Raw genomic sequence first — 26,136 nt, forward strand, 5'->3', positions numbered from 1 at the left:
CCCTCCCCCCACAACCTTCCCTCTGTCACTCTCTGGTATTTCATCTGCTCTTCACTCCGCGGTGCCTCCAAAGGCAGAGAATGCTCTTGGGTGAGTGCTGAGGACGCCTGGGCTGGAGTGGTGGGGTGGGGGTGGTGTTGGCTTGGAGAGGTGGACCCCTCACCCCTCCCAGTCCTAATCTATCCTTGCTATTCTTGAGTCCCCAGAAGTTGTCGGTCCGGGACTCCCATAGCCATTTGACCATGGGTGCTTTCCCCAGGTCCTGAGCTGGGCAAGGAAGCTCCCACTCTGGCTGAGAACAAAGGTGGGGTGGGGGAGAGGACTGGTTGGGGAGCTGGAGGTCCTGCCTGCAGGAATTAGGAGTGCTTCGCATCTGGCTGAGCTTGTGTCCAGGGAGCCTGTGTCACAGTTCCTCATATCATATCACACGTCTACCTCGGGAGAGGAAGGGGGAGATCCGAGGGGGCTGAAGAGGGGGCTGTTACTGAAGAAGATGGAGGGAGAGGACAGAAATCAGGGTGGGCTCCTACCTGAGGTCTGACAGCTATGCTGGGGTGGGCACTGATGTCCCCAGCTTTATCTGTGTTCTCCCTGCTTGCATCCCCATGCAGGGGGTTCCCCCCTCAAAGGGTATTTTTGAAAATCCCCAACCCCCAGGGGTAGGGGGCAAGGGCCTGGGGGCAGCAAGCTGGGAGGAAAGATTCTCTTATGACGGGGCTTTGGAGTCTCCTTCCCGTGATGGGGTAGTGGGGGCCGGGCAATGCACAGAATTAGGGTGGAGGTCCCGGAGAATGTGGGAATAAAAGCCTGGTAGTGGTGGGAATCCCTCGGGGCAGTGGGTGGTGGGTCATGGCTCAACACTCCACTCCCTGCCTGTGGCTCTCTCCCTCCTGGGCTTCCATGATCCATGCAGAGTTTTGGTTTCATCTGTGATAGAAATGGTCACTTCCTCTTATTTAAGGGGTGTGTGTGTAAGAAGGGGGAGGCTGTGTTTGGCTATATGAGCTTGCGTATGTCAGATGCATTTAATTTTGTAGGGGGAGCGGGCACACACATCTGTCTCCGGGTGAACGTGCCTGTAACACATCTGTGTGTAGACGCAGCTGTCCTTGTGAAGGTGTGCGCTGCTGCACGCCCAGGTGTTCCAGCGTCTGTAGAAGCATCCTATGGGTTTGCGGGTCGCGTGCGTCCATTCCTCCGAGTATGTGTGATCTCGGTGTGTCTTTGTGGATCCTGCCTGTCTGCACGTACGCCCAGGGTCATGCACTCATGGCCTCTGTGCTGCCTTCGCCTCTTGGCCGGCATGAGTGTGTGTCTGTCCCGGCCTGGGCACCACCTCCACACGGGCAGCCATCTGTGGGTGCAGCAGGTCTAACCAGGGGCTCTGCAGGCTGCCACGTGCCCTGGCGGGGCGCCTGTCTGTGTCCATCAGCGTGTGGGTCCTGATCTCTGGTGCATGTGTGTGTGTGTGTGTGTGTGTGTGTTTTCCAGTTGTGGCAAATCAGAAGGATACTGTTACTCTAGATCCTCTCCCTTGGGGGGCAGCCAGGGTGGTATTTTATAAGTCACTTGCTCTGACTCCTGCCCCAGCTTTGGTTGGACCCCTGGAGGCAGCCTCTTCAGCATTCGCTCTGGTTTGCTCAGAGCCAACACCCCACCCCATCCCGAAAAATGCCCTTAGAGAAGATGTAACCCCCTCCCGACCCTTTTGGGGGGATGTGGTGCCGTCCGGAGGCAGGTGCAGGGACGGTGGCCTCTCCCCTCATTTGAATGCAACCACGAGCCTGGCGACCACATGTGCGTGTGCACGTGCCGTGACTCATGCCCCGGCCCCAGATGGGTTCATGGTGAATGTCAGAGGCAGATGGTGGGCGGCACAGAGCAGCACTGCGTGAGGGGCTACAAGTCCTGGCCTCGAAGCATCAGACACCCTAGGCCTTGTGCGAGAAAGCAGCCCTCCTTGGGGGAGGGGAGGTTGTATGCCGAATGGAGGGAAGAATGGGTCACCAGGTGCCTCAGCATCCACTGCAGCAGGCGCACCCACCTGCCCAGCACCCCGTCTTCAAATGGCCTCTGCACCCAGCACATCATTAGGTCCTCAGATCCATTCCTTTCCTGCTCTTTCCCTCCTCCTCCATCCGTCTTTGTAATTCCCACTTCACAGATGAGAAAACCGAGGTCATGGCTAAGTGTCTAGCCCAAGGCTTTGGAGTTAGGTGTAGATGTAGAGCCTTCCCAGTCATCTGGACTCCTGCTTCTAGGTCTGGGGCAGGGGGAGCCACCACCCCACATTCCTCCCACAGGGAACCGCCCCCTCTCTTCACCTTTTCTGGGAACCCAGGCTGGGGTTGAGGGTCCCCTGTGCATCTGAGGGTTCTAGGAAGAGGTCACTTGAACCTCCTCCTGCCCTCTTTTCCCCACCTCTGTCATCGCCATTATAAATAACTCATTCAATTAAGATGTGGAACTGCCTAGCTCGAACACCGTCTTAGATTCCCCACTAGATCGGAGGTCAAAATTCCCAGCATTATTATTTACAATTGCAAAGAGATGGAAACAGCCAAAATGTCCATCAACAGACGAGTGGCTAAACAAACTGTGGTATATACATACGATGGAATATTATGCAGCTTTAAGACAGATAAATTTATGAAGCATGTAATAACATGGATGGACCTAGAGAATATTATGCTGAGTGAGACTAGCCAAAAACTAAAGGACAAATACTGTATGGTCCCAATGATGTGAACCGACATTAGAGAATAAACTTGGAATATGTCATTGGTAACAGAGACCATCAGGAGTTAGAAATAGGGTAAGATAACGGGTAATTGGAGCTGAAGGGATACAGACTGTGCAACAGGACTGAATACAAAAACTCAAAAATGGACAGCACAATACTACCTAATTGTAATGTAATTATGTTAAAACACTGAATGAAGCTGCATCTGAGCTATAGTTTTTTTTTGTATGTTTTTTCTGTTTTTTAATACATTTTTTGTATCTTTTATTTTTATTTTTTTCTCTATATTATCATTTTATTTCTTTTTCTGTTGTCTTGCTATTTCTTTTTCTAAATCGATGAAAATGTACTAAGAAATGATGATCATACATCTATGTGATGATATTAGAATCACTGATTGCATATGTAGAATGGAATGATTTCTAAATGTTGTGTTAATTTTTTTTTAATAAAAAAAAAGTGCATGACAAAAAAAAAAATTCCTAAAAAAAAAAAAAAATTCCCAGCATTCACCGTGGAGCCTTTTGGCTTCAGTTCTAAAGTGACCTCAGCATTTTAAAAAAACAACATTTAAAAAAAATGATTTCAAATTTACAGGACAGTTGCAAGTATAATAGAAATCCTATACAGAAAACTCCAACAGACTCTTCCTTCCAGATATCCTGATCCTCAAATTTTAACATTTTGCCACATTTGCCGTATCATTTTATATCCATCTCTATATCTATCTATCAATCTATCTATCAATCAACTATCTTCTAAACCTTTGAGTATAGGTTATATACATCATATTCTTTTGAACACTTAAAAAACAAGGATATTCACTAATGTAACCAATTTAAGTGCAGTTATCACGTTCAGTGACTTTCTCACTGAATGTGCATGTTCTAGCTATTTCACATGAGTGGAATCAGATAATATCCATGTCTGACATTTTACTCATCATGATGTCTCAAGATTCATCCATGTTGTAGCATGCATCAGAATTTCAATCTTTTTTTACAGCCGAATACTATTCCATTGTATGGGTAGACCACACCTTGTTTTTCTGTTCATCTGCTGATGTACATTTGGGTCACTTCCATCTTTTGGCTATTGTGAATAGTGCTGCTATGGACATTGGGGTATGAACATCTGAGCCTCTGCTTGCCATTCTTTTGTGTATATACCTAGAAGTGGGATTACCAGGTCGTATGGTACTTCTGTTTAATTTTTTGTGGTTCCACCAAACCGCTTCCACAGAGGCTGCATTGTTTTACATGCCCATCAACAGTGTACTAAGGCTTCCATTTCTCTGTAACCTCACTAACACTTGTTATATTTGTTTCTTCTTTTTTACTATAGTCATCCTAGTGGATATGACTTGGCATTTCCCTGATGACATTTTACGTTCTCACTGACAATGCACAAAGATTCCAATTTTTCCGTGTCCTCACCGGCACTAGTTATTTTAAGTTATTGCTGTTGTTTTAAACAACAGCCACCCAGGTGTGTGGGATCTCATTCTAGTGGATGTGAGGTGGGATCCCATTGTGGGTTTGATTTGTATTTCCTTCATGTCTAATGACATTGAGAATCTTTCCCTGTGCTTGCTGGCCATTTGTGTATCTTCTTTGGAGAAATGTCTATTCAAGTCCTTTGCCCATTTTTGGGGGGTGGGGTGGGGGGGTTGGCGGTGCATGGTCTGGGAATTGAACCCTGGGCTGCTACATGGAAGGCGAGCATTCTACCACTGAACCACCCCTTTCCCCATTTGTCAATTAGGTTGTCATTCACCTCGGCATTTTGGACCCTCAGTGCACTTTGAACTTCCTCACCATTGTCCTGCCATTCCCACTGCCCAGATGCCCTGACCCTTATAAAATTTAATGAATCCTAATTGACTCTCCCCACAGACCTTTAGCTAAATGTCAGCTCCCTGGTGATCCCAAAGCACTTGCTGATAACTCTCAGAGCAGTCACCAAGCTGCACTTTCTCTGTTTGTCTCTCCCCGACCGGGATTCTCTAGAAATCTAGAAATCGCGGGGGTAAAAGTGATGGATGAATGAATGAATCCCTGAACCTCCTGCTCCCGGGAAAACATCCTTCCGGTGGTCTAACTAAAGTGACTCCTGCTGCAGCGCAGGCAGTGGGGAGAGGCTGTGAGCGAGGCCGGGCTGAGAGCACGGGGCGGGAGCCGCGGTATGTGGGCACGGCCAGGTGAGCCCGGGAGGCGCGGCCGCCCCGCCCGACCCCTGCCGCGCCGGCTGCCGGCGCCTCTTCGTCTGGGTTACCACTAGTGGCTGCTGTCGCTCAGCGGAGCCCAAGGAGACCGCGGCCAGAGCGTCCACCGCCCAAGATGGTGGCTCCCGTGTCTCCCGTGAGTGTGTGTGGGGCGCGGGGTACCCGGGCAAGGCTGGGAACCGGGGTGGGGCGCCCCCTCCCGGGGCTTCCTGGCAGGGGCCAGACGACGCAGGGCTCGGGCCCTGCGGACCGGCCCGGAGGGGGCTGGAAAGGGGCCTCATGCGTCCCGAGAACCATCCAAGGGCTCTTTCTCCATGCGCCCCCCAGAGGACGTCCCCCAGCTCCCGGGAGGATAGGCAAGGGGGTGCAGGGGAGCCCCCACCTCACCAGGAATGGTGGGGTCCCGAAACGAAGGGGGCCCCAATGAGTCTAGGGAGGAGTCCATGGACTATGTTTAGGCTGTACATACTGCTTTAGGGTGTACATACTGCTGTGGGAGGGGAGGAGAAGCTGACCGCGACACAGTTGTCTCAGGGGCTCTTCAGGTTGCCTGCTCCCATCCAGCCGGCCGGGGTGGGCAGAAGTGTGAGGGACCTGGGTCTGTGACAGGTGTGCCCTCCTGGTCAGCCTCAGTCACACCTGGACCTACACGGTTATGTTCTTTTTACACCCCATCCAGTCTGGTTCCCCAGTTTGGGGCGAGGGGAATGTCAGTGGATTCTGATCTGATTTTTTAGAGCACCTCTGTCCAATAGAACTTTCTGGGATGATGTAAATGTTCTATAACTGTCCTGTCCGAAACAGTAGCCCCCAGTCACATGTGACTACTGAGCATCTGAAATGTGGCTAGTGTGACTGAGGAACTGAATTTAATTTTTAAAATTTAATTCTCAATTTTAATTTTAATCATCACAAGTGGTTAGTAACCTTGGTACTGGACAATGCAGTTTTAGGATCTCCACCTTTCCATGCCCCTTCCTACCTGCTCTCTGGTTCTTTCATCAACCCCCTGCCTCCCCAAGTCTGAGACTTGTTTTATCCCCCTGCAGAACGGGGAGGATAACCAGCTTCTGGGTAGGAAGGATGGATCTGACTAGCTGCCAGAAGGGTGTCACCTTGGCCTTGCTCCTCTCCCCATTCCTAGGACCTGTGGGTGGTGGACTGGACACGATTATGGAATCAAGGAGTCTTGGGAGGAAAGGATATCAAAGGCAGCACTTTTAACCACCCAACAGGCGCCCAAGAGCCCGCCCCATGGCTTTCTCTGCCTATGAGCTGACTCTTCCTTATTCATTCACTCCCCAAATCTTGTGGCATACCTGCTGAGTGCCAGGCACTGAATAAGTCTCTTGAGGTCAGAGGCGAACAAGTTAGTTACCTTCCCTGCCCACAGGGAATGTGCACTGGGGCAGGGGCTGGGGAAGAGACACAGCTAGGCAAATGAGCTATGCAGAAATAAGCACAGATTTTGCTTATTTGTTTATTTTGCTATTATAATAAACTGGGGAGTGCAATGGAAGGAACAAATAGGGAACAGTGACAGGAAGGAAGAGAAGGGTGACCTCCTGGAAATGGACAGTCAGGGAAGGAGCTTATGAAGAGGGGATGGTTAAGCTAAGACAAGGGGAAATGGAATAGGACAATATATGCAAAGGCCCTGGGGTTGGGAACCTGCCTTCTGGAGGAGCTGAGAGAAGGCCCAAGGCGTAGCTGGAAGGGAAGGCTCAAGCGGCTGCTGGAGGGGTCAGCAAGGTCTGGGCAGAAGACAGGATTCTGCAGACCTTGAAAGGGATCCTGGTGTGGGCCTCACAGCAATGGGAAGCATGAAGTAAGCAGACACGTGGCCTCTTCCAGTATGATGAAGGCCAGAAAGGAGTGAAACAGAAACCCAGAGACCAGCAGGTAGCGACTGCTGCAGTTCTGGCAAGAGATGAAGGCAGCTTGAAGGATGATGGAGGCAGCAGTGTGGTTAAGTTGGTGGTAGATCTGGGAGGTGCAATCAACAGGACCCGTGGGTGGATGAGCTCTTGGCTGCAGGGGAGAGACGTAGGGGCTTAAAGAAAAGGGGGCTGGTTTCTAACCAGAGCCCCTGGTGGGTGGATAAACTGGGAGTGGTTCATCTTTTGCAGGGACAGATGGAGAGTTCTGTTTGGACAGGTCAGGAAGGTGGCAGGAGAGGTGTGGTGCCCGGAGGAGTGGTCCAGGCTGGGCTTGTGTTTGGGAATGGTCAACAGAGATGGTTCTCTAGTCTTTGGACAGTTTGAAGTTGGGAAGAGAAGGAGATGATATTAGAGGCCGAGGAGTGGCTGAGATGGGAAGGAAGACCAGGGGGTCTGGGGTCTTGGGAACAACGAGAAGAGAATGTTTCAGGGGCATGTGGTCAGCAGTACCAAATGGCAGTCAGTCCAGGGGAATAGGACCAGAAGTTTCACCCCCATCTGGCAACAGAGAGCACCCTCCTTACACTGACTGCGGCTGCCCCTGCAATTCCACTCATCTGTCTTATTTTACCCACTTACTGGGTGCCAGCCCATGTAGGGTGCTGAGTCTCCCTACCAGGTAGACAAGATGAGTCACTGCTTCCCCAGAGCTTACAGCCATCTAGCCAACAGTCTTACAGACAGGAAGGTCTTTCATATGAGCCAAAATTCCACCTTTCACTTTTTTAAACAACCAGATTTTACTGAAAGGCATCTCTGTGCCCAGGCCTGTACAGGCACTGGAGATAAGAAAATGAATAAACATGTTCTTGGCCTTCCAGGAACCAAGGCAAGAGATCCATAGAGAACCTGCATTCATGATATTGTTACAAAGAGCCATGCACAGGAGTTACAGAAGACTAGACTAGGATGAGTGCCAGCCCGTTAGGGGGAATTACGATAGTGGAGGGGGGTTGCCTGAGTTGCCCTGAAGGAATGAATGGGAGTTAGCTGGGAAAAGAGGAGGGATAGGGAATTCCAGGTACTGAGGATGAAGGCAGGAACAGAAGTAAGAGCCTACTCTGTGCGGGGAACACCGAGCCTTTGGAGCTGGAGAGCAAACAGGAGTGGCGGGCGGCTTTGGGGAGTGTTTAGAGGTTGGGGAGGGTCCTTTTGACTCCCAGTGAGGTGGGCATACTTGGGTGATGGGGTACCAGTGAAGAGTGGACGCAAGGGAGGATGGTAGTTGGATTTGTGTTTGAGTGTCTTCTCTCTGGCTGCTGGGGAAACATAGCAGTGAGCAAGACAGCTGGGTCCTTACCTCCATGGGGCTGGGTCTAGCAGGGGACACAGACTGTTACATAAGCAGCCTGACAGGAGCCAAGATGGGAAAAGTACAAATGCTTTGGGAGTACTAACCTAACACAGGGGATGGATGTGGGGGGGCTGGGAATGTAGACACGGAGGCAGCAGTAATCCAGGTGAGATGGTGAAGGCCTGAAGTGGGCCAGGGCTGGGCAGCTGGTGGGCGAGGCAGTGCCACACGGGGTCTCAGTGTGGACTTTGAGGTCAAGAGGACTCAGGATTCCAATTCTGCCTCAGCAACTTACTGGTTGGGAAACGTTGGGTAAGTCACTTAAAGTTGCTGAGCCTCGGTTCCCCCTACAGAGTACTTGTAAGAGTATTCGCGGCCTCTGCATAGAATCAGTGTATTCAGCACAGGGCCCGACATGGTTCACGCTCAGTGAATAGCAGTGGCTGTTGTTGTTAGGTCTGGTGAGGAGGAGAGCTGATTAGGAGGCGGATTGGTAGGTCTGGGCCACTGGCTGGACAGGGCATTCTGGTCTTGCATTGCTTGTCCTGGCCTCACTCGGGGGATGGGGTGGGGGTGGTAGAGTGAGGAAGGTGGGGGCAACCAGCTGGCTGCTCTCAGCTTGTGGCCCTGGACCCCAGGCACCCCCCAGTTCTGGGCCACCCTTCCCAGATCCACACTACAGGGGTGTGTGTGTGTGTGTGTGTTAGGGAGGGGAGCTCCAAAGAAAGTAAATCGTGGTCTTCAGTCCTGAGGAAGCAGCTCTGTCTTGTGCCAACTTCCTTCTCATGTAATAAATATCTTTGGGCTGGAGGAACCAGTCACCCTGTGGTCTAGGGGTCAGGAGGTCTGGGTTTTAGTCTTGGCTCAGCCACGAATTATTTATGAGACATGAGAACCACCATCTGTCTCTGGAACTCAAGTTTCCCCACGTGTAGAATGTGGTTGCATAGATAGTACCCTGGACTCCTTCCAGCTCTGATTTTTGACTTCTGAGATGCTTCGGCAGTTAAAGCCACCAGTGCCATGTCCTGGATGGAAGGAGACCTTCAGAGGGGTCTGAGGGCCCCCTATCATCCCCGCTCTGGAGAATCCTCATGGCCCTTTGCATGACTCCCAATAGTCCCTGCTCCATTGAGTGCAGTCCACCCTGCGGCTGGGAGGGCTCTGTGCAGTGTGAACTGCACCACCCTACCCTAAACTACTCCACCCACAATGACGCCCTAACACCTCTCCCTTGTCTCTTTCATCTCCAGTCCCACCGGTGGAGCAGGAATAAACTTTCCTGGCTAAGTTAGATGGATGCTCCCTGTTAGCCTGGCAGGCTGCCCCCTGCTGCCTTCCCCCCCGCCCCCGACTCCCCTTGCCAAGGGAGGTGCCTCTGTATGTGTGGGGGTGGCAGGGCTAGGGGGCAGGAGCTTTTGGATGGGGGTGGGGGGTGCCCTGCCCAGCGAGCAGGAATGGTGCCCCCGGGGAAGAAACCAGCTGGAGAGGCCTCCAATTCCAACAAGAAGTGCAAGCGTTATTTCAACGAGCACTGGAAAGAGGAGTTTACCTGGCTGGACTTTGACTACGAGCGGAAGCTGATGTTTTGCATCGAGTGCCGCCAGGCGCTGGTGCGGAACAAGCATGGCAAAGCTGAGAACGCCTTCACCGTGGGCACCGACAACTTCCAGCGCCACGCCCTGCTGCGCCACGTCACCTCGGGAGCCCACCGCCAGGCTCTGGCCGTCAACCAGGGCCAGCCGACTTTCGAGGGCCTGGCGGAGGCAGTAGGTGCCTACCCAGGCCTGGTTACCACCCCCACTTCCAGGGGCGTCAAGGTGGAGGTGGACCCAGCCAAAGTGGCCGTGCTGACCACCGTATACTGCATGGCCAAGGAAGACGTGCCCGATGACCGCTGCTCTGCCCTGCTCGAGCTGCAGAGGTTCAACCTGTGCCAGGCGCTGCTGGGCATGGACCATGGCGAGTCCTACAGCCCCAGGCGGGTGAGGGACATGCAGGTGGGTGGCAGCCAGAGGCATGAAGGAGGGCTTGGGGAGGGAGGACTCAGAGTTGGTTGGCTGGGCATAGCTCCAGCCTGTCAGCCCCCGGGGCAGCAGCCAGGACGCTTCATTCATACTTTCATCCTTCAGAACCTTCACTGAGGCTATGTGCCAGGCCCTAGGATAGGACGGCTGCTGAGTCTATAACAGTGAGCAGGCCAGATAGGGCCATGTCCTCCGGGGAGCTCGGGGGGCTCCCCTCACTACCTAGGCCAGAGGTTGTAAACTGATGGCCTGTAGATTTGATTGGTCCACAGTTGTGTCTTGATTTTCAACTTTTAAAAAATCAGGAAATTATGTATAAAAGTCGGGATTTGTGACTTGCTTTCATGGCAAGTAGTGGTGGAGTTGAAGAGCAGGGAATGGGCTGCTAGGGTCTTCAACATTCCCTTGGCCTATCCCTGGCCCCCTCATGATCAGTATTGCCTATGAAGCTCCTGGAGGCCTGCAAGTTGCAGCTTCTATCCTAGGTCCCAGCTGTGTGGGCCTGGGAGGCTGAAGTGGGAGGTCAGGGGAGTTGGATTTCATTTTCAGAGAACTGACAGAGCACACAGCTGGAACCCTGTAGAACTGCTCAGGAGTTCGGAGCGAACGTGTCAATCAGTTAACCCCTGTGCTGGCTAGTACGGGAAGTACCCCAGGAATAATGCAGACTCTGGGACAATGCTGTAGACAAAACACAATAAAAACTAGCCTTCCTAGAACCTTTTATGGTTCATAAAGCACTCACATTTATAAGCTCATTTGAATCTCACAATAACCACGTGAGTAGATTGGAGCAGGTTATTAGTCTGATTTTAGAGCTGAGGAAAATGAGGCTCAGAGAGGCAAACTGACTTGTCCATAGTCACACAGCCAGTAAGTAGCAAAGCCAGGATTAGCTCCTAAGTCTGCCTGACTCCAAGGCCTTTGCTTTTTTCACCACCTACATTGCCTGACTCTTCCCCATCCCCCACCCCCTCAGGACAAGCCTAATTCTGTCCTCCCTCCTTTCTCTCCCTGGCTGCTCCAGGTGGCCATTGCCAGTGTCCTGAACATGGAGGACTGCCAGCGCCTGAAGGCATCCCCATATGTGGGGCTGGTGCTGGACGAGACCAGGGACTGGCCTGAGTCCCATAGTCTGGCCCTGTTTGCCACTTCGGTGTCCCCCTGTGATGGCCAGCCTGCCACCACCTTCCTGGGCAGTGTGGAGCTGCAGGAGGGTGAGGCAGCCGCTGGCCAACTTCTGGACATCCTGCAGGCTTTTGGCGTGCCTGCACCCAAGCTGGCCTGGCTCAGCTCCAGCCTGCCCAGGGACTGCTTGGGGAGTGTGGGCCTGCAGCTCCAGGCTGCCTGCCCACTACTCACTGAGCTACACTGCCTGCCTGGCCGAACAGACTCTGAACCCCCTGCTTACCTGGGTGAATATGAAAGCGTGCTGGATGCCCTATTCCGTCTCCATGGTGGCCCTAGTTCCCACATGGTTCCTGAACTCCGGGCAGCACTGGACCTTGCAGCCATTGATTTGGCAGGACCACGACCAGTGCCCTGGGCCTCTGTGCTGCCTGTCGTGAAAGCAGTGGCTGAGGCCTGGCCTCACCTGGTACCCACACTGGAGGCTGCGGCTGCAGCCTCACCCACTGCTGGGGCACTGGCCCTCGCCCTGCGCCAGTTCACCTTTGTGGCCTTCACCCACTTGCTGCTCGACACTCTGCCCTCTGTGCAGAAGCTCGCCCTTGTCTTGCAGCCAGAGGAGCCAGACTTGGCCTTGCTGCAGCCTGTGGTGATGGCGGCTGCAGCCTCCCTCCAAGCACAGCGCAGCTCCGGTGGGGCCCACCTCCAGGGCTTCCTGCAGGAACTCGTGTCCTCAGGCCCTGATGGTGGCAACGGGCGCTGTACCTACCGTGGTGTGGAGCTGGCCGGCTACTCCGCTGCGGCCATCCAGGGCTTCGAGCTGCTGCAGGGCGCTTTCCTGGACTCCATGCGGAGGGGGCTGCGAGACTCCTACCCTGGGCCGTCGCTGGACGCTGTGGCTGCCTTTGCTGCGATCTTTGACTCCCGCTGCTACCCGCAGGCCCCGGAGGAGCTGGGTGCGCACGGCGAGGGGGCGCTGAGAGTCCTGCTGCACGCCTTCGAGCCTGCTGTGGTGCGCCAGCGGGCGCTAGGCGACTTCCCGCTCTTCAAGCGCGTGGTTTTCAGCCTGGGGCGGCTCGGCCCGCGGGCCCTGTGTGCCAAACTAGCGTGCGCGCACTCCGAGCTGCACGAGCTCTTCCCTGACTTCGCTGCCCTCGCTGCCTTGGCCTTGGTTCTGCCTGCCGGCGCGGGTCTCCTGGACAAGGTCGGCCGCAGCCGGGAGCTGCGGTGGTGGGGCCAGGCCGGGGGAGGGGAAGGCCGCGGCTGCCACGTGGCGAAGATCGCAGTGGATGGGCCCCCACTGCACGAGTTTGACTTTGGGCTGGCCATAGAGTTCTTAGAGAGTGGGTGGGGGGAGGGACTTCTGGGGGTGCAGCTCCCATGAGAGTGGTCCCTCTTGGCTCAGCCAGACTGGGGCGTTGGGCACTCTACAGGCCAAGCTGGACTTGACCATGCTGTGCCCATGTGGACCTACTAACTGTCGCCTGTCCCGTGGGAATTCTCCCATCCACCTTCCTGGTGCTTTCTGTGCTCCACGGCGCCTTACTAACTCAGCCTCCTGGGTGGTGGAGGAGCGGGCTGGGTCAGTAGGGGCTTGGGCAAGTGGACAGATGCTAGAGTCTCTGGTGCCCTAAATTGCTCCTGTTCTTTCAAAAGTTTGTTGAGGAGTAGCCTCTCCCCCTCGCCCTTCTGAGACTCAGTCCAAGTTTTGGCCCTAGGAAAGTTCTGTGTTGGTGGGAAGGAGGAAGACCAGGTGTTGGGAAGTGGGAGGTTGGGGAGGACAATTTCATAATCCTGCTCCTGGCAGTCTCTCTCCTCTTCAGATACTGCCAGGAGGGGAGAGATGCTGACCTTACTCATTCTTGACATACGGGCCCTCTGTGCACAGGCTGATGTTATGGTTCAAGGGCACAGCTAGCAGGCAGTGGTTCCCTCCCTCCCCTACACCTCAAGAGGCTGGCTGAGGGCTTTTCTGTATATGACCATGTATAGAGACATATAAATATATAAATGTGAAATAAATCTATCTTTCGTAGTGTTAACACACAAAAATCTGGAAGGATTCTTTTGGTTTTGCAACAACAGGGTCCCAGGAAGTTCCAAATGGACTGAATTTGTTTCTTAAATTTTTCTGCCTCAAAGTCTGCTTGCTCTCCCACCCCTACCCGTGCTCCCCCCTTGCCTCAGACCTTTAAGACCAAAACCGCAGTGCTGGGTCATCCGCCTCTGAGTACCAGCCTCATGGCCTGACCCAGGGATGTCTAAGGATTGTTTTGTTTTATTTGCTTCCTGGGGGAAGCAAATGGGGCTTATCCAGAGTTGGGGATACAGCCCTTTGGATTCCAACTGATTTCTCATCCCTTGCTGTGAATGCTGTAGGAACAGGTAGAGAGTGAAAGGGGATAGGCTAGTCTTTCCCTCAAGTCCCGAGTTTGGGTTTAATTTGCAATAAAGTGGAAACCCTGTGCGCTGTGCAGTCTCCATGGTGGTGTGTGTCAGGGACCCCTTCCTGGGTTTCAGCTCCTCTGTCCCCTTCCTCGGCCAGACTCCCCTCAAGGGCTCATCTGGGCCATGACACTGCCTCTGTAGGGGCAGAGAGGGTCGTCCTGGGCTGGGAGCCTCGTGCTGTGGATGCCCTGCCTCCAATTCCTCAGCTGCAGGGAAGAAGGGTGGAAAGACAATCTACAGTGCCCAGGGACCCCTCGCCCAGGGCTTTGCTGGGGCTGCTTTGTGAAGAGGGAGACGAGTTTCTGCCTTTGCTCCACACTCAAGAAGCCCATCAGCTTTTTGTTCCAGCTGCAGAGGTAGGAGAGAGCCCTGTGGCTCCCAGCTTCAGACCCTGCCCTTCTTCCTCCCGCAGCAGGCCCTGCTTCCGGTGCCCCCAGTCCCCTGCTGGCCTCCTTGCCCCTGGCCACGCGGCCTCTGCAGCCCCCGTTGGACTTCAAGCACTTGCTCGCCTTCCACTTCAATGGCGCCGCCCCGCTCAGTCTCTTCCCCAACTTCAGCACGGTACGGGCTGGGGTGGCTGGCAGGTTGGGGGTGGGCGGGGAAGATGGGCTCAAAGGGGCTGGCTCTCAGCAGCTGGGTCTACACAGGAACTCATTCTCTTCCACCATCTCCCAAAGTGACGGGTGCTCCCCAAACAAGGACCCCTGGACCCAGCTTTGCCCTAGGCTAGAGAACAAGCATGCACCCCCCCACAGCGGCTGGGCATGGGGGCTGAAGACTGTAGATTTCACTTCAGTTTTTGTGTAGGGACATCTATGGATGAGCTGTGTGTATCTCTGTGCAGTTTGCACGTGCTTACTATTTGGTTTTTGTTTGTGTAGTTCTTCGTGGCTGAGTTTGCATGCTGGTGTCCAGTGTATGTGTTTGCAAACTATTCTTGTGTTCCTGAGTGTATATAGCTAAAGTGTGTGTCTGTTTAACTGAGTTTTTTGTGTCTACTATGTATGTGTTTGGTGTGTGTGTTTCTGTGTGGTTTGGGTGACCATGAATTTGTCTGTGGTTGGGTGCCATTTGTGTGCATAACAGCCTGTAACTTTTGGTGTCTGTCATTTGTGTAACATATAGACACAAATGTGTTTACGTGTGTGAATCCATGTGTATACGTGTGTGAAGGTTAAGTGTGGTGAGTCTGAATTTTACTGCACTACCTGAGGTGTATGAAATATCCCCTATTTTTTTCGCTTGGGCAGGCACTGGAAATCGAACCTGGGTCTCTGGCACGGCAGGCGAGAACTCTGCCACTGAGCTACCGTGGCCCGCCCCCACCTTTTTTTTTTTAATGTCACAAAATCAAATTAATCAGCACTGAGGCCCACTTGATCTCCATAAGCAGGCAGGAAATGGTTTCAGTCACCCTTTCACCCTTAGGAATCCCTATCTCTGCATCCTCCAGGGTTGCACAGAAGTCCTAAGGGATCTTCCCGATCCAGAACACTTAGGGGAGAGGCCTCTGGTCTGAAGTCCCCTCTATCAGTTGGTGGTGTGCTCACGGTTCCGGGGCCTGGCCCCTCAAGTGTACTAACATGCTGGAGCCTTGTAGACCATTCCCCTCTGAGGTCCTTTCCCTGGGTGCTGGGAGAGGGAGAAGCTCTTTCTGGCTTCAGGGAAGTTTCCAGAACCATACTCTTCACTCAGGGCTTCTGATCTCTCCCCTTGGGAAGGTTTGGCAAGTTCCTCTTGACAAGCCCAGACAATTTCCACTTTTGGGCTAACAACATGGGCCCTTGAGAAAAGGGAACATAAAGCCTTGGTTTGCTAGAAGAAAAGAAAAATTGCTTACAATAAGGATAAGGTAAAGGAAAAAAAAAAGCCCTACAAATTAATATTCTAAAGAAATGATCCTGCTACTCAGGGAACCCTCTGGCCTCTATCTGCAGCCACCTGCCCCTTCCCTAGCCTTTCCCACCTCCGAGACATCGTTGAGGCCTCTAGCCTCTGGCTTCCCTGGCAGTGCAGCAGGGCCTGTAAGATAGGATTTATCTTCCCCCACCACCAGGTAAGGGCACAAAGGCTGCACACAAAGACTGGGAAAGCCACAAAGAGGGATTCTTTGTCCTTCCTGCAACTGTCTGTGAGTCTTGAGAATGAGGAAAACACAGAGAACAGAGTGGCAGCAAGAGAAGCCAAGATGATCTCCAGGACATGGTTTTGTTTACTAAGACCAGGGAGGTCACCCTGGCCATCCCCTGCCTCAGAGCAGAAGCCCAGCCTACCAAAGTCAGCCAGGGGAGAGGCTGTCTTTTTCCGGGTCTAATATCCACAGGATGGGAAAGTTCTTCCTAGAAGATGACCACAGGCTCTCCTTGATAGTCTAGTTTCTGGCATTTATACTCTCCATCCTTTCCCGAGTGAGCAGACTCCAGAATTATTGTGCCCTCCCACCCCCTTCACAGATGGACCCGGTCCAGAAAGCTGTCATCAGCCACACGTTTGGGGTCCCCTCTCCTCTGAAGAAGAAGCTCTTCATTTCCTGCAACATCTGTCACCTGAGGTTCAACTCAGCGGTGAGAGGGGGTGGTGCAAGCAGGTCTTGGGAGGGAGCTGGTGTCAGCCACATTGAGCTTCTGAGGTCTCTGTAGAGAGGCCAGTATTTTTCATCCGTTTGCTGAAGAGGTACTCCTGGCCCTTTAATTGTCCTGCCCTCTTCTCTCTTCAGTCTTCTGTACCATTTTTCACCACCCTACTGTCCAGCTCATTCCCCTAAGAATCCATTTCCTTCCCCTCTGCCTCTCTCTCTCGAGTATTCTGGATTCCTCTGTAGGAGAGGAAATACTCCACCCCCAATAACTCTCTGTCCTCGGAACCACATTCTGAGACCACCGGATATCTGTAAAGTTCTTTAAGAAACTGATAGTTCACAATATGTTTCTGCCCACCATCTTAATTAGTTCTCATGATACATCTGTGGACGGGACAGGGTAGTATTACTGTCCCCACTATTCAGATGAGGAAATGAGCCACAGAGGTTAATAGACTTGCTTATGGCTACACAGTGATAAGTAGGCTTTGAATCCAGGCTTGGCTGATCTCTATTCTTTCTACCATAGCCTGTCTTTAGGTTATAGAGGACCTTCATTCTGGCCAGCCAGGGAAGGTTTAACTTTTGTCCAGGCAACTCTGGGGTTTGGGTGTGATGTTCTGAGCAGACCTGCTGTGGTGGAAGGATCCAGGGAGGGGCCACAGGGCCTGGCTTACCTGTTTGGGGGAGGCAGGCTGGGGAGCTCTTAGCTGAAATAGGAATACCTTGACAGGCCAGGTTCAGGGATTCTCTGAAGGCTCTCAGGTTATATGAGTTGCACAAAGATGGACAGAGAGTTTGCTGTGAGGGAGGGACCATATCTCCTTCATGCCAGCCCCTGGCACCATGCCTGACAAACAGCAATGACTATATTTTTGAAGAAAATAAACAAAGGGATGAATGTTTGAGTGGGGCACATATACCCCCGTGTGAGGAATGCTCTTTTTCCTCCATTTCTGTATATGTAAACTTGGTAAGTTTACACTCTTTGAGCACCTACTATTCCCAGCTCCAGCTTGTTATTCATGTTCCATTTAATTCTCGCAACCCTGTGAGGCCAGTATAATCATTAAAAAGTTTATGGATAAGTAAAAATGAATCTCAGAGAGGGATATGACTTGCCCAAAGATGCATAGCTAGTAAGTGTCCGAAGCAGAACTTGAAGCCAGAGATGGCTTGCATCAGAGTTCATGTGTGAGAACGCATTCCGTTAACCTGTCTGAGGGTTACATGCTGTCATCACATCACATGCTGTGATGACAATGATTTGCCCTCTATGTGGTCTGAGCCCTGCATCCCTCTGTCCAGAGCTGGCCCTTGGATGGGGCATGTGAACTGAGTGAAGGAATAGGTGACCCCATGCTCTTCCCTCCCTAGAACCAGGCCGAAGCACATTACAAAGGCCACAAACATGCCAGAAAACTCAAGGCCGTTGAAGCTGCCAAGAACAAGCAAAGGCCACAGACTCCGGCCAGGGGAGGGACAGTGGTATCCCCAACTCCAACGCCGGCCAGCAGACCCCCAGGAGAACCACAAAGTAAAGGTCAGTCCTTAAATCTTCTCCCCTCTTTCCACTGCAGTCTGGTTTCTGATGAGGGGTTGAGAGGTTTCTGCTTGTTATTCTATTTTTGCTGAAGTATTCCATCCATACAGAAAAGGGCCCACCTCACAGGTGAACAGCTTAATCAATTTCCCCAACTTGAACATGCCCAGATCAAGACACAACATGTTACCAGCTCCCCAGCAGCCGCCCTGGGGTCTTCTTCCAGTCACCACCTCCCCCACCCTAGGGTAACTAGGATCCTTACTTCTCTTAGTATAGAAGAGTTTCACCTGACTTGGGTGAATCACAAAGTATGTAGTTTTCGGGTCTGGTTTCTTTTGTCCATCATATATCTACAGGGTTCGTCCATGTTGTGGGTAGCTATTAGTTCACTCTTTTTTATTGCTGTCTAGTATTCCATTGCATGACCACACTTGTTTTTTGTTTTTGTTTTTTTTTTTTGCCTGTTGAAGAACATTTGGATAGTTTCAGTTTTATGCTGCTGTAGTGCTGCCATGAACACTCGGACTTTTAGGTGATTTCTGTTTATTTAACCATTAGCAAATAACTAGTATCAAGGCTGTGAGGGCTTTTCTGAGACCTCCACGTCCATCTTTATGATTTCAGATGGGGAAACTGAGGCCCAAGAGATCCAAGTTTGCCCAGCAAGTCGGGGGAGTGTTTCAGCACTAGCACATCAGGGAAACTTTCACTCTGCCATGCCACCCCCCATTGTCAGTGCTGAAAACCAGTCTTGAGAATCAACTTGGGACCTCATACTGTTATCCGGTGCCTTCCATCTCCCCAGCAGCCGCTGTGGCCACTTCTCCTGGCCTTCCACTCCAGCCACCACTGACTCCAGGCCCCAAGCCCAGGAAGCCAGCCCACTCCGACCTTTCGGATGCTGCCTCCTCTTCCTCCTGCGCACCCTGCTCCCCCGAGCCTGCGAGAGAGGCACCAGGGCCTGAGCCAGCAGCAGCTGCTGTAGGAAGTGGTGTGAGTGGGGAGGGCAGGAATGAGAAGGGGCACCTCTACTGCCCCACATGCAAGGTGACAGTGAACTCCGCTTCCCAGCTTCAGGCACATAACACAGGTCAGTGCCCCCGCCCACCAGTCTGACTTCAGGGGAGGGGAGGGGCAGGGATGCTGACCATCCCAGCTGTGGGCACACCTGAGTTCCTGGTTCCTGGGCACTTTGCTCAAGGGCCTGGGGACTGAGGTCTTCTGCTCAGCTGGGTCTTTCCACCAATCCCTGGGGAGGGAGAATTGGGAAAAGAAGTGTAGGGCAGCAAGAACTGTAGGTCAGGACCAGAAAAAAGCAACTGAGATTAGAGCAAAAGGGAAGCTGATCAGTTACGCTGAAAGGCCTTCCTTGAGGGGATGGAGGAGCCTGTATGAAATGAGAAGCTGGGGAGGACTTGACAGAGATGGAAAAGAGAAACCTCATTTGGCTGGAGAATGTGTGCAGAGCAGCCCCCAGGCTTAGAGGAACAACCAAACTGACCTCATCTGGAGAGGTCTTTGTACCTTTGTGCCCTCTCTTCAGTGCTGACAGGCTGTCTTCTTCCTTTCCTCCAGGAGCCAAGCACCGGTGGATGGTGGATGGCCAGCGAGAGACTCCCCGAAGGGGCAGGGGCCGCCTGGTGCTCCGGGGAGGGGCTGGACACAAGGCCAAGCGAGTGGCAGGAGGCAGGGGGGGCCGGCAGGGACCAAGCCCCCCTTTCCACTGTGCTCTCTGCCAGCTTCAGGTCAATTCAGAGACCCAACTCAAGCAGGTGGGAACAGTGAGGCTGGGAATTGGGGTTAGGAGCAGGAGTGAGGGGTGTGGGACCAGTGCAGGGTGAGGAGAGGGAGCCTGAACAGTGAAGTGGGGTGGAAGCAAAGCAGGGAAGGGGTGGAGGAAGAAGTGAGGACAAGTGCACCCTGGGCCTTGAGGGCAAAGGCCAAGTCTTAACTCCCTTTCCTAGGGCCTGTCCCAGGGTGAGTACCTAGTAAATGTGCATTGTGCTTGTGAGTTATGGGTAGAGGCAGGGTGAGACAGTCAAGGATGATAGGATAGTTTGGGGGTCCTTGGGTTTCCTCATGTTGTTCCCAGTCTGTCTGTCTGTCTCTCCATTAGCATATGAGCAGCAGGAGGCACAAAGACCGCCTGGCCGGGAAGCCCCCCAAGACCTCCAGCCAGCACAGCAAACTGCAGAAGCACGCAGCGCTGGCTGTGAGTATCCTCAAGGTATCTGTCTCTAGGCAACACGGTTGGGGCCTGGGCCAGGAGGGGAGAGGTGGGCAGGAAGGAAGAGCCAGCTGGGGGATTCAGGGGGTGGGGCAGGAAGGAAGCCACCCTACTTTGTGGCTCCTGGGCAAAGAGTTGGCTGTCTTGGGATTTGCCCAAAGGAATTTCTGGGTAGGTGGGTTGGGGGTAGTAATCTTAGAGGCAAAAGTGAGGGGTGGAAATGCATTTCCGAGACCATCTATGGTGCCTGTCTCTCCCTCAATATCCTCCCCCTTCTCCCATCCTAAGATTCTCCTCCCTTTGGGCAGGAAGACAGGTGGTGAGAAAGCCCTTTGGAATGAATGTTTGGGGGTGGGAAGTGAGGAAGATTTAGATTTGGAACCCTAAAAGGCACGTTTTTCCTGTAGCAAAAACCCCCAAGGATGGGGTGCTAGGAGGGGGTGGGATTTTCTGGGGCCAGGAACCGTGTCCATTTCTCTATTTCTCTCTTTTCTTTGTAGTCTAAACTGGCCTTGCAGAAGCAACTGACTAAGACGTTGGCAGCCCGCTTCCTGCCCAGTCCGCTCCCCACTGCGGCCACCATCTGTGCCCTGCCAGGGCCCTTGGCCCTCCGGCCTGCCCCCACAGCGGCCACTACTCTCTTCCCAGCTCCGATCCTGGGCCCAGCTCTGTTTCGCACCCCAGTGGGAGCCATTCGCCCTGCAACGGGACCCATTGTCTTTGCCCCCTATTAACCCTCCTGAGGAGGTCAGGCCAACTTCCCAACATTCGCGCACCCAGGATCCTCCTCTCCCCGAGATGGCCTAGGTTTCCAAGATCCTAAAGGGGATTAAGGTTCCTGTGCAATCTAGGAAGAGCTGGGGTAGTTTTACGGACAGCTGCCCCTCACTTCTTCTGGACTGGGGAATAAGCCAGAACCCATGCTGGATCATCCCCATTCTCTTTTCCCCAACCTTCTAGGGCTAGTCGTGGGCTCCCCTGAACTTCCCAGCCCAATTTATTGTGAGCAGACTGATAAGTCCCCAAAATCTATGCAAAATCTTAGCCCAAGCCCTGTGGTGCTTTCAAACCTCCCCCTACCCCACCCCAAGTCCTAAATCCACATGGCCAGAAGCCCTAGGAATCTTAACTTCTACGAGCCTGTCCCTTCCTAAGCTGGGGACAAGTCTAAAACCCCTGCTCATGCTCAGGAGAGGAGGTCAATCTCCCACTCACTGAATTCTGCAGTGAATCACTGATGATGAGGCATGGGGTCTTAAGTGGCATTCAAGGCTACCTGGACAAGGTGACCATGGGAATGTGGTGGGAGAGCTAGAGGAGAAAGGGAGACCCAAGAGCCCCTAGATTAAGCAGTATAAAGGTGAGTCAGAGCCAAGGAGGTAGGGGGGCTGGAGCCCAAAGCTTTTAGGGGCCTCATCTGGTTTAACTGGATGGGGCTAGGATAGGGGTAGGTAAGGGTGATATTCTGGCTGGGCCCAGTTTTATTAATACAGAAAGTGATTAATCCCACAAAAGGTCTCCCTTCTTGAGTCTTTCATGGATTCCTCCTTAGGGGATTCTTGGGTTTCCCTCAGACAATGGTCCCAAGTTAACACCAGATCCTTCCAGGGTTCCCAAATAAAGAATTTTCCCCTAGAGGTCCCTACCCCAAACTGAGTCTAAATTCAACTTTCCCTCCTTCTCCCAACCAGCATTTTCCTAAATGCCCACTATGAAGTGAGTGCTGGAGTCCAGTGTGCTACTTTCAAGTATCAGACCCGTGGGGTCAGTGTCACAGATCCCACCTCAGCACTGTCTCCCTCACCCCATAACATGGGACTTTGCCAGTATCCACCTGTACTTTTTTAGACATTTCCAATGGGAAAACAAGGAAGAAGAGGGAGGGGAGGGTATCTTTTTGATAACAAGCAGTTGTGGTTTTATTGTATCCAGTGCATCAATAAATGAACTTTAACCCGAGCCTCCATATACCCTAATTCCGCTTGCCCAGCCCAAGGCGACCTGCCCCTGCTCACCTCTTTTTGGGGAGAAGGGGCATGTACAGGAGACTGCCTTGCGATAGTGTCTCCCCTGTGCACATCAGAAGTAGGAAGTGGGCACAGAAAGTCGTGGGTATGAACTCACTTTATAGCGTGTCTGAGTGTCTAGACAGAAGGCCTGTCAGCTCCTGAGAAGCTGCTACTGGTTTGCCTTGTTCGGTTCAGGCATCTGAGGTAAGAAGGGCTACAGAAGCACCTTGTCCAGGCTTCACCATGGCAGCAGGCATATAAATACAGGTACTCTATAAAGTGAAGTCCAGCCGTTAGCTTAAAACAACCACAGGAAGGGGTGAAGACCAGCCCCAAAGGTCGAGTGGGATAGGTGTAAGTCTGGCTGATTGGGCACCGAGTGGCCACTCTGGCAACCAAGAGTGTACAGTGCACTCCTGCCCCCTGGTGGCTGGAGGGAGCCCAGTGTTCCAGCCTCCCTAGCTGGTAGGCATAGCACCTTGAAGAGGGAGAAGCAAGGGATACAGTCACAGATGGCTCAAAGCCAAAGGCATTATAAAATCATAGAGCTGGACAGGACCTAGGAGATGACCTAAGCAACTCCTTTCACCTACAGATGAGAAAACTGAAGCCCAGAGAGGGGAAAGGCCCTGCTGGGACTCAAAGCCAGTTCATGACTCGTGGTCCAATGAGTCATGATTCCATTCCACCTCAACCAATGAGGCCCATCTGCTCCCTGAGCAGAAAGAGGAAGAGAAACAGTTGGTGAAAAGAGTTAAAACAGAAAATTACACTTCCCAGGAGACTAGCTTCTTCCAGCCAAGGCAAGGATAGGGAAAAAGGTCAGGGTGTCAGGAAACTTACATGCATATGTGCGCATCTCCACACACATACATGACACCTGGACGCCCTTTTTCTCAAGCCCAGGCTGGTGCCATGTCTCTGCAGTTGGCAGGAAGTCCAGGGGGTGGGACCCCTGTGTTAGGAACCAGACCTCGACTGGGCACTTCCGCATGGTAGCTCTACTTTCCATCTGGGGGGAGGTGGAAGCAACGCTGCCCCACAGCTGCCCCAGGTTACAGGGGGGCAGATAGGATAAAGCTGGATTGGGGGTAGGGAGAGGACTAATCTAGATTATCTGCATTTCCTGGAGTTGGGAGGTAGCAAAGGTGGCCTGAGCCCAGACAGCCCAGCTGCCTGCCCTAGCAGGAAGCCCTCTTGCTGACTTTGGGAAGGACAGCTTGCCTACCTCCCTTTCCTCCCTCAACCCATCTTCCAGAGCCCCAGAAACTGGAATTGGGGGAGGATGATTGAGAGATGGCAGCCCTTCAGCCATCCAAGGAGCCACTGCCCTTGTTCTTGCGGCTGAGAGGAAAGGCAGACTTGCTCTGGGGCTGGGTCATCTTGCTGGCTAAGTAGATGAAGGGCTCCAGGAGGGAGCGGCGGTCAGCCACTGATACCTCCCACAACTTCACCTTCTCTGACTTAGCCCAGTGCTGAGCCATGTCGGGGTCAACGCGCCGCTGCTCCTGCAGGTCACACTTGTTGCCAAGGACCACAATAGTGACCTGGGAAAGACAGAGAGGGCTGGATGCACCATGGACCTCAGGAACAGGGGTGGATAAGGATGTAGGAGAAGTCTCACTGGTGGAAATCTCATCTCTTTCTCTATTAGAAACCATGATTTGAGGTGGGGGAAAAGGTTACTTTTCCCTCTCCCTCCCCTGTTCAAGTTTTGGCCTCCACTGACAGTACCTTCAGGAATTCTATTACAAGCTGTGTCTTACCCATTCCTGCTCACCAATAGCAGCTGGTTAGTTTTTGGTTATACAGGTGAGCACATACTCAGAACACTTGCAGCTTAAAACGTGATTTAGGGAAATAGAAGGCCTTTATAGATGCAGGTATGTAGTAGTAAAAAAGAAAGCTAGTAAATGGGGGGCTTCATGCGTTGGGTCAGGGATTCCTTAAACTGCAGAGAAGCCTCTCTGGTTGAGCAGACTCACCATGTGGCCAACTCTAGGCATGAAGATACCCTCCAGTGGCTTCCACATCCCCTCCTCAGGCCCCTAACTCCTAGCCAGGGTCCACTCTCACTCCCAACTTGAAGCTCCCACCAGAAGACCAGGGCACACACCTCCTTCTTGTCCTTGGATTTGTCAATCTCCTTCTTGAGCAGCTCCACGCGTTGAAAGGACTCTCGGCTATCCGTGCTATAGACCAGGACGTAGCCGTCCGTGCAAGAGAAGCAGTGCCGGGGCAGCTCAGCCCCATCTCGAAGCCCCCGGGTGTCATAGAAACGCACCTGCTCCCGCACCCCCCGGTCTGTCTCAATGGAGCCCACGTAGATGTCTTCCTGTGTCTCAATCATCTCAGAGCCTTGGATAAAATGAGGAGGGTACTTGTTTGAAGGGGAAGAGGGAGATGGAATTGTGAAGGATTGAGAGTATACTGCCAGGCTGAGCAGAAAGGGAGTGGAAGGAATGTCAGGGCAAAGGAGAGAATGACAGAGACAGAATCTGGAAGATTCCAGAGACTGTCCCTGGAATGATTTCAGAGACAGACATTGGTCTCATCCTAAAACTATGCTAGGCAAAAACATGACTTGGGAACTCCCTATCTTGGATATTGGGTTTCCTTCCTCTGGATTCACAGAGAGGATGTTCTCACCTTCAATGATGTAGGGTTGGGGGCAAGCTTTACTCTTCACTTTGCAAAACACATCATGAGTAGCTCTCGGCCTATGCATGTTGGTATCAAATCCTGCTTTCCACTTCTTTCCACCCCACTACCCACTTTCAACAACACTCACCCACTACATGGTTCCCATACAGAAGCTGTTCCAGGATTGAAGTTTTGCCCACAGATGCCTGGCCGCACACAACCACCTTGCAGCTCTTCCCCATGCTTAGCCTTCAACCTTGAGGAATAGAAGAACAGTAGGTGAGGTGGGGGAAGAAAGGAACAAAACAAGTGGCAGACCTCCCATAACCGAGACCCCAAGTTTTAAACCTAACATGGAGCCTCAGGGATTCAACACTGTCCCAAAAATTAGTCAGCGTGTAGTGAACTGATGTGTCCATATATCCACTACTGGACAGTGAGCTGTATTTGATTCATCTTTGTTTTTCTCAGCACATGGCTCAGTAAATGTTACCATAAGGGATAAGGAGAGATGTTGGTTTAACCACTGGCCGGGTCCTTTCTGTGCACAAGATGCTGAGGGAACCAGTTACTAAAGGCGGCTCTGGCCCAGTTTCTTCTTTTTAACCATGACCCTATGGAGAAATAAGCAGGGTTTCTATTTCGACTGGATCTGCCTTAAGCCAGCCTTAACAAAGGGTGAGGGAGATTAAGCAAATCAAGGAGGACAACTGACTTTCCTGTAAAATTTATTTGGACAATCACTATTAACCTCTAAATGCCAGTCAGGTTCATGGTTAAGATAAAGGACACCAGACAAAAAAGGAAGGAGTGAAAGAATCAGAAAACAGGGCTTCGGAAAGGAGATAATATTTGCTGCAGGGGATAATACAAAGACCCTTGGGCTGCAGACCCTTCAGAGAAGGCCCAAACAGAGAAAGCCGCGGAAGTCCTAGAGAGCCCCCAGAAGGCACCTCAAACACAAGCTTCCAGAAAAAGCCATACACAAAGTTTTCGCAGAAAGCAGAGACCACTCCTAAAGGGGAACCCTAAACAGAAACTTCTCTAGAGGAGCGCCCTACAGAGTTTCCCAATTAAGGAATATCCAAGAGAGGCCACCAGAGGGACCTACGCCTTAGATTTCCCTCACGAGGGGACCTCCAGAGTTAAACAGAAGCAGAGACCTGCTCAAAGACAGTGGCCGATTCCGGGAGCCGGACAAGTCCCGCTTCCCAGCTCCGCACCTCGCGAGGTTCTCGCTGCACCCCAGCTGGGCCCCTCCAAGCCAGGACCCGACCAGGGGCGGCACCACCGCATGAACTTCCCTCTTCCTCCCGGGTCGGTCCCAGC

The 26,136-nt window shown here is 52.5% G+C and overlaps 3 protein-coding genes across 8 annotated transcripts in view; 2 read left to right on the top strand and 1 right to left on the bottom strand.

Annotated features, from left to right (window-relative positions):
* ZNF385C (zinc finger protein 385C) overlaps window positions 1-22,114 on the top strand; it is a 50,137-nt gene extending 28,023 nt beyond the window's left edge. For 3 of the 4 annotated variants that reach the window (XM_077164378.1, XM_077164379.1, XM_077164380.1), the window contains exons 3-9: window positions 14,217-14,365; window positions 16,258-16,368; window positions 17,760-17,925; window positions 18,734-19,018; window positions 19,504-19,700; window positions 20,045-20,155; window positions 20,656-22,114. In XM_077164378.1, the coding sequence (XP_077020493.1) occupies window positions 14,217-14,365; window positions 16,258-16,368; window positions 17,760-17,925; window positions 18,734-19,018; window positions 19,504-19,700; window positions 20,045-20,155; window positions 20,656-20,889 (1,253 nt within the window). In that variant the 3' untranslated portion in view covers window positions 20,890-22,114. The remainder of the gene's footprint in view (window positions 1-14,216; window positions 14,366-16,257; window positions 16,369-17,759; window positions 17,926-18,733; window positions 19,019-19,503; window positions 19,701-20,044; window positions 20,156-20,655) is intronic. The other variant, XM_077164381.1, reaches the window with a different exon arrangement.
* Window positions 5,074-14,180, top strand: C6H17orf113 (chromosome 6 C17orf113 homolog). 2 transcript variants are annotated; one of them, XM_077164377.1, is made up of 3 exons: window positions 5,074-5,103; window positions 9,455-10,201; window positions 11,256-14,180. In XM_077164377.1, the coding sequence occupies exons 2-3, from the start codon at window positions 9,584-9,586 to the stop codon at window positions 12,738-12,740; spliced, it is 2,103 nt and encodes a 700-aa protein (XP_077020492.1). In that variant the 5' UTR covers window positions 5,074-5,103; window positions 9,455-9,583; the 3' UTR covers window positions 12,741-14,180. The 2 variants fall into 2 exon arrangements, with proteins under 2 accessions (XP_077020492.1, XP_077020491.1); XM_077164376.1 differs by lacking the exon at window positions 5,074-5,103 and having other exon boundaries at window positions 5,243-10,201.
* Window positions 22,048-26,136, bottom strand: NKIRAS2 (NFKB inhibitor interacting Ras like 2). 2 transcript variants are annotated; one of them, XM_077164383.1, is made up of 4 exons: window positions 26,031-26,136; window positions 24,956-25,063; window positions 24,281-24,522; window positions 22,048-23,711 (listed from the first exon to the last, which is right to left on the bottom strand). In XM_077164383.1, the coding sequence occupies exons 2-4, from the start codon at window positions 25,047-25,049 to the stop codon at window positions 23,472-23,474; spliced, it is 576 nt and encodes a 191-aa protein (XP_077020498.1). In that variant the 5' UTR covers window positions 25,050-25,063; window positions 26,031-26,136; the 3' UTR covers window positions 22,048-23,471. The 2 variants fall into 2 exon arrangements, with proteins under 2 accessions (XP_077020498.1, XP_077020497.1); XM_077164382.1 differs by having other exon boundaries at window positions 25,971-26,136.

The sequence above is a fragment of the Tamandua tetradactyla genome, chromosome 6, assembly GCF_023851605.1.
Source record: "Tamandua tetradactyla isolate mTamTet1 chromosome 6, mTamTet1.pri, whole genome shotgun sequence".
Lineage (NCBI taxonomy): Eukaryota > Metazoa > Chordata > Mammalia > Pilosa > Myrmecophagidae > Tamandua > Tamandua tetradactyla.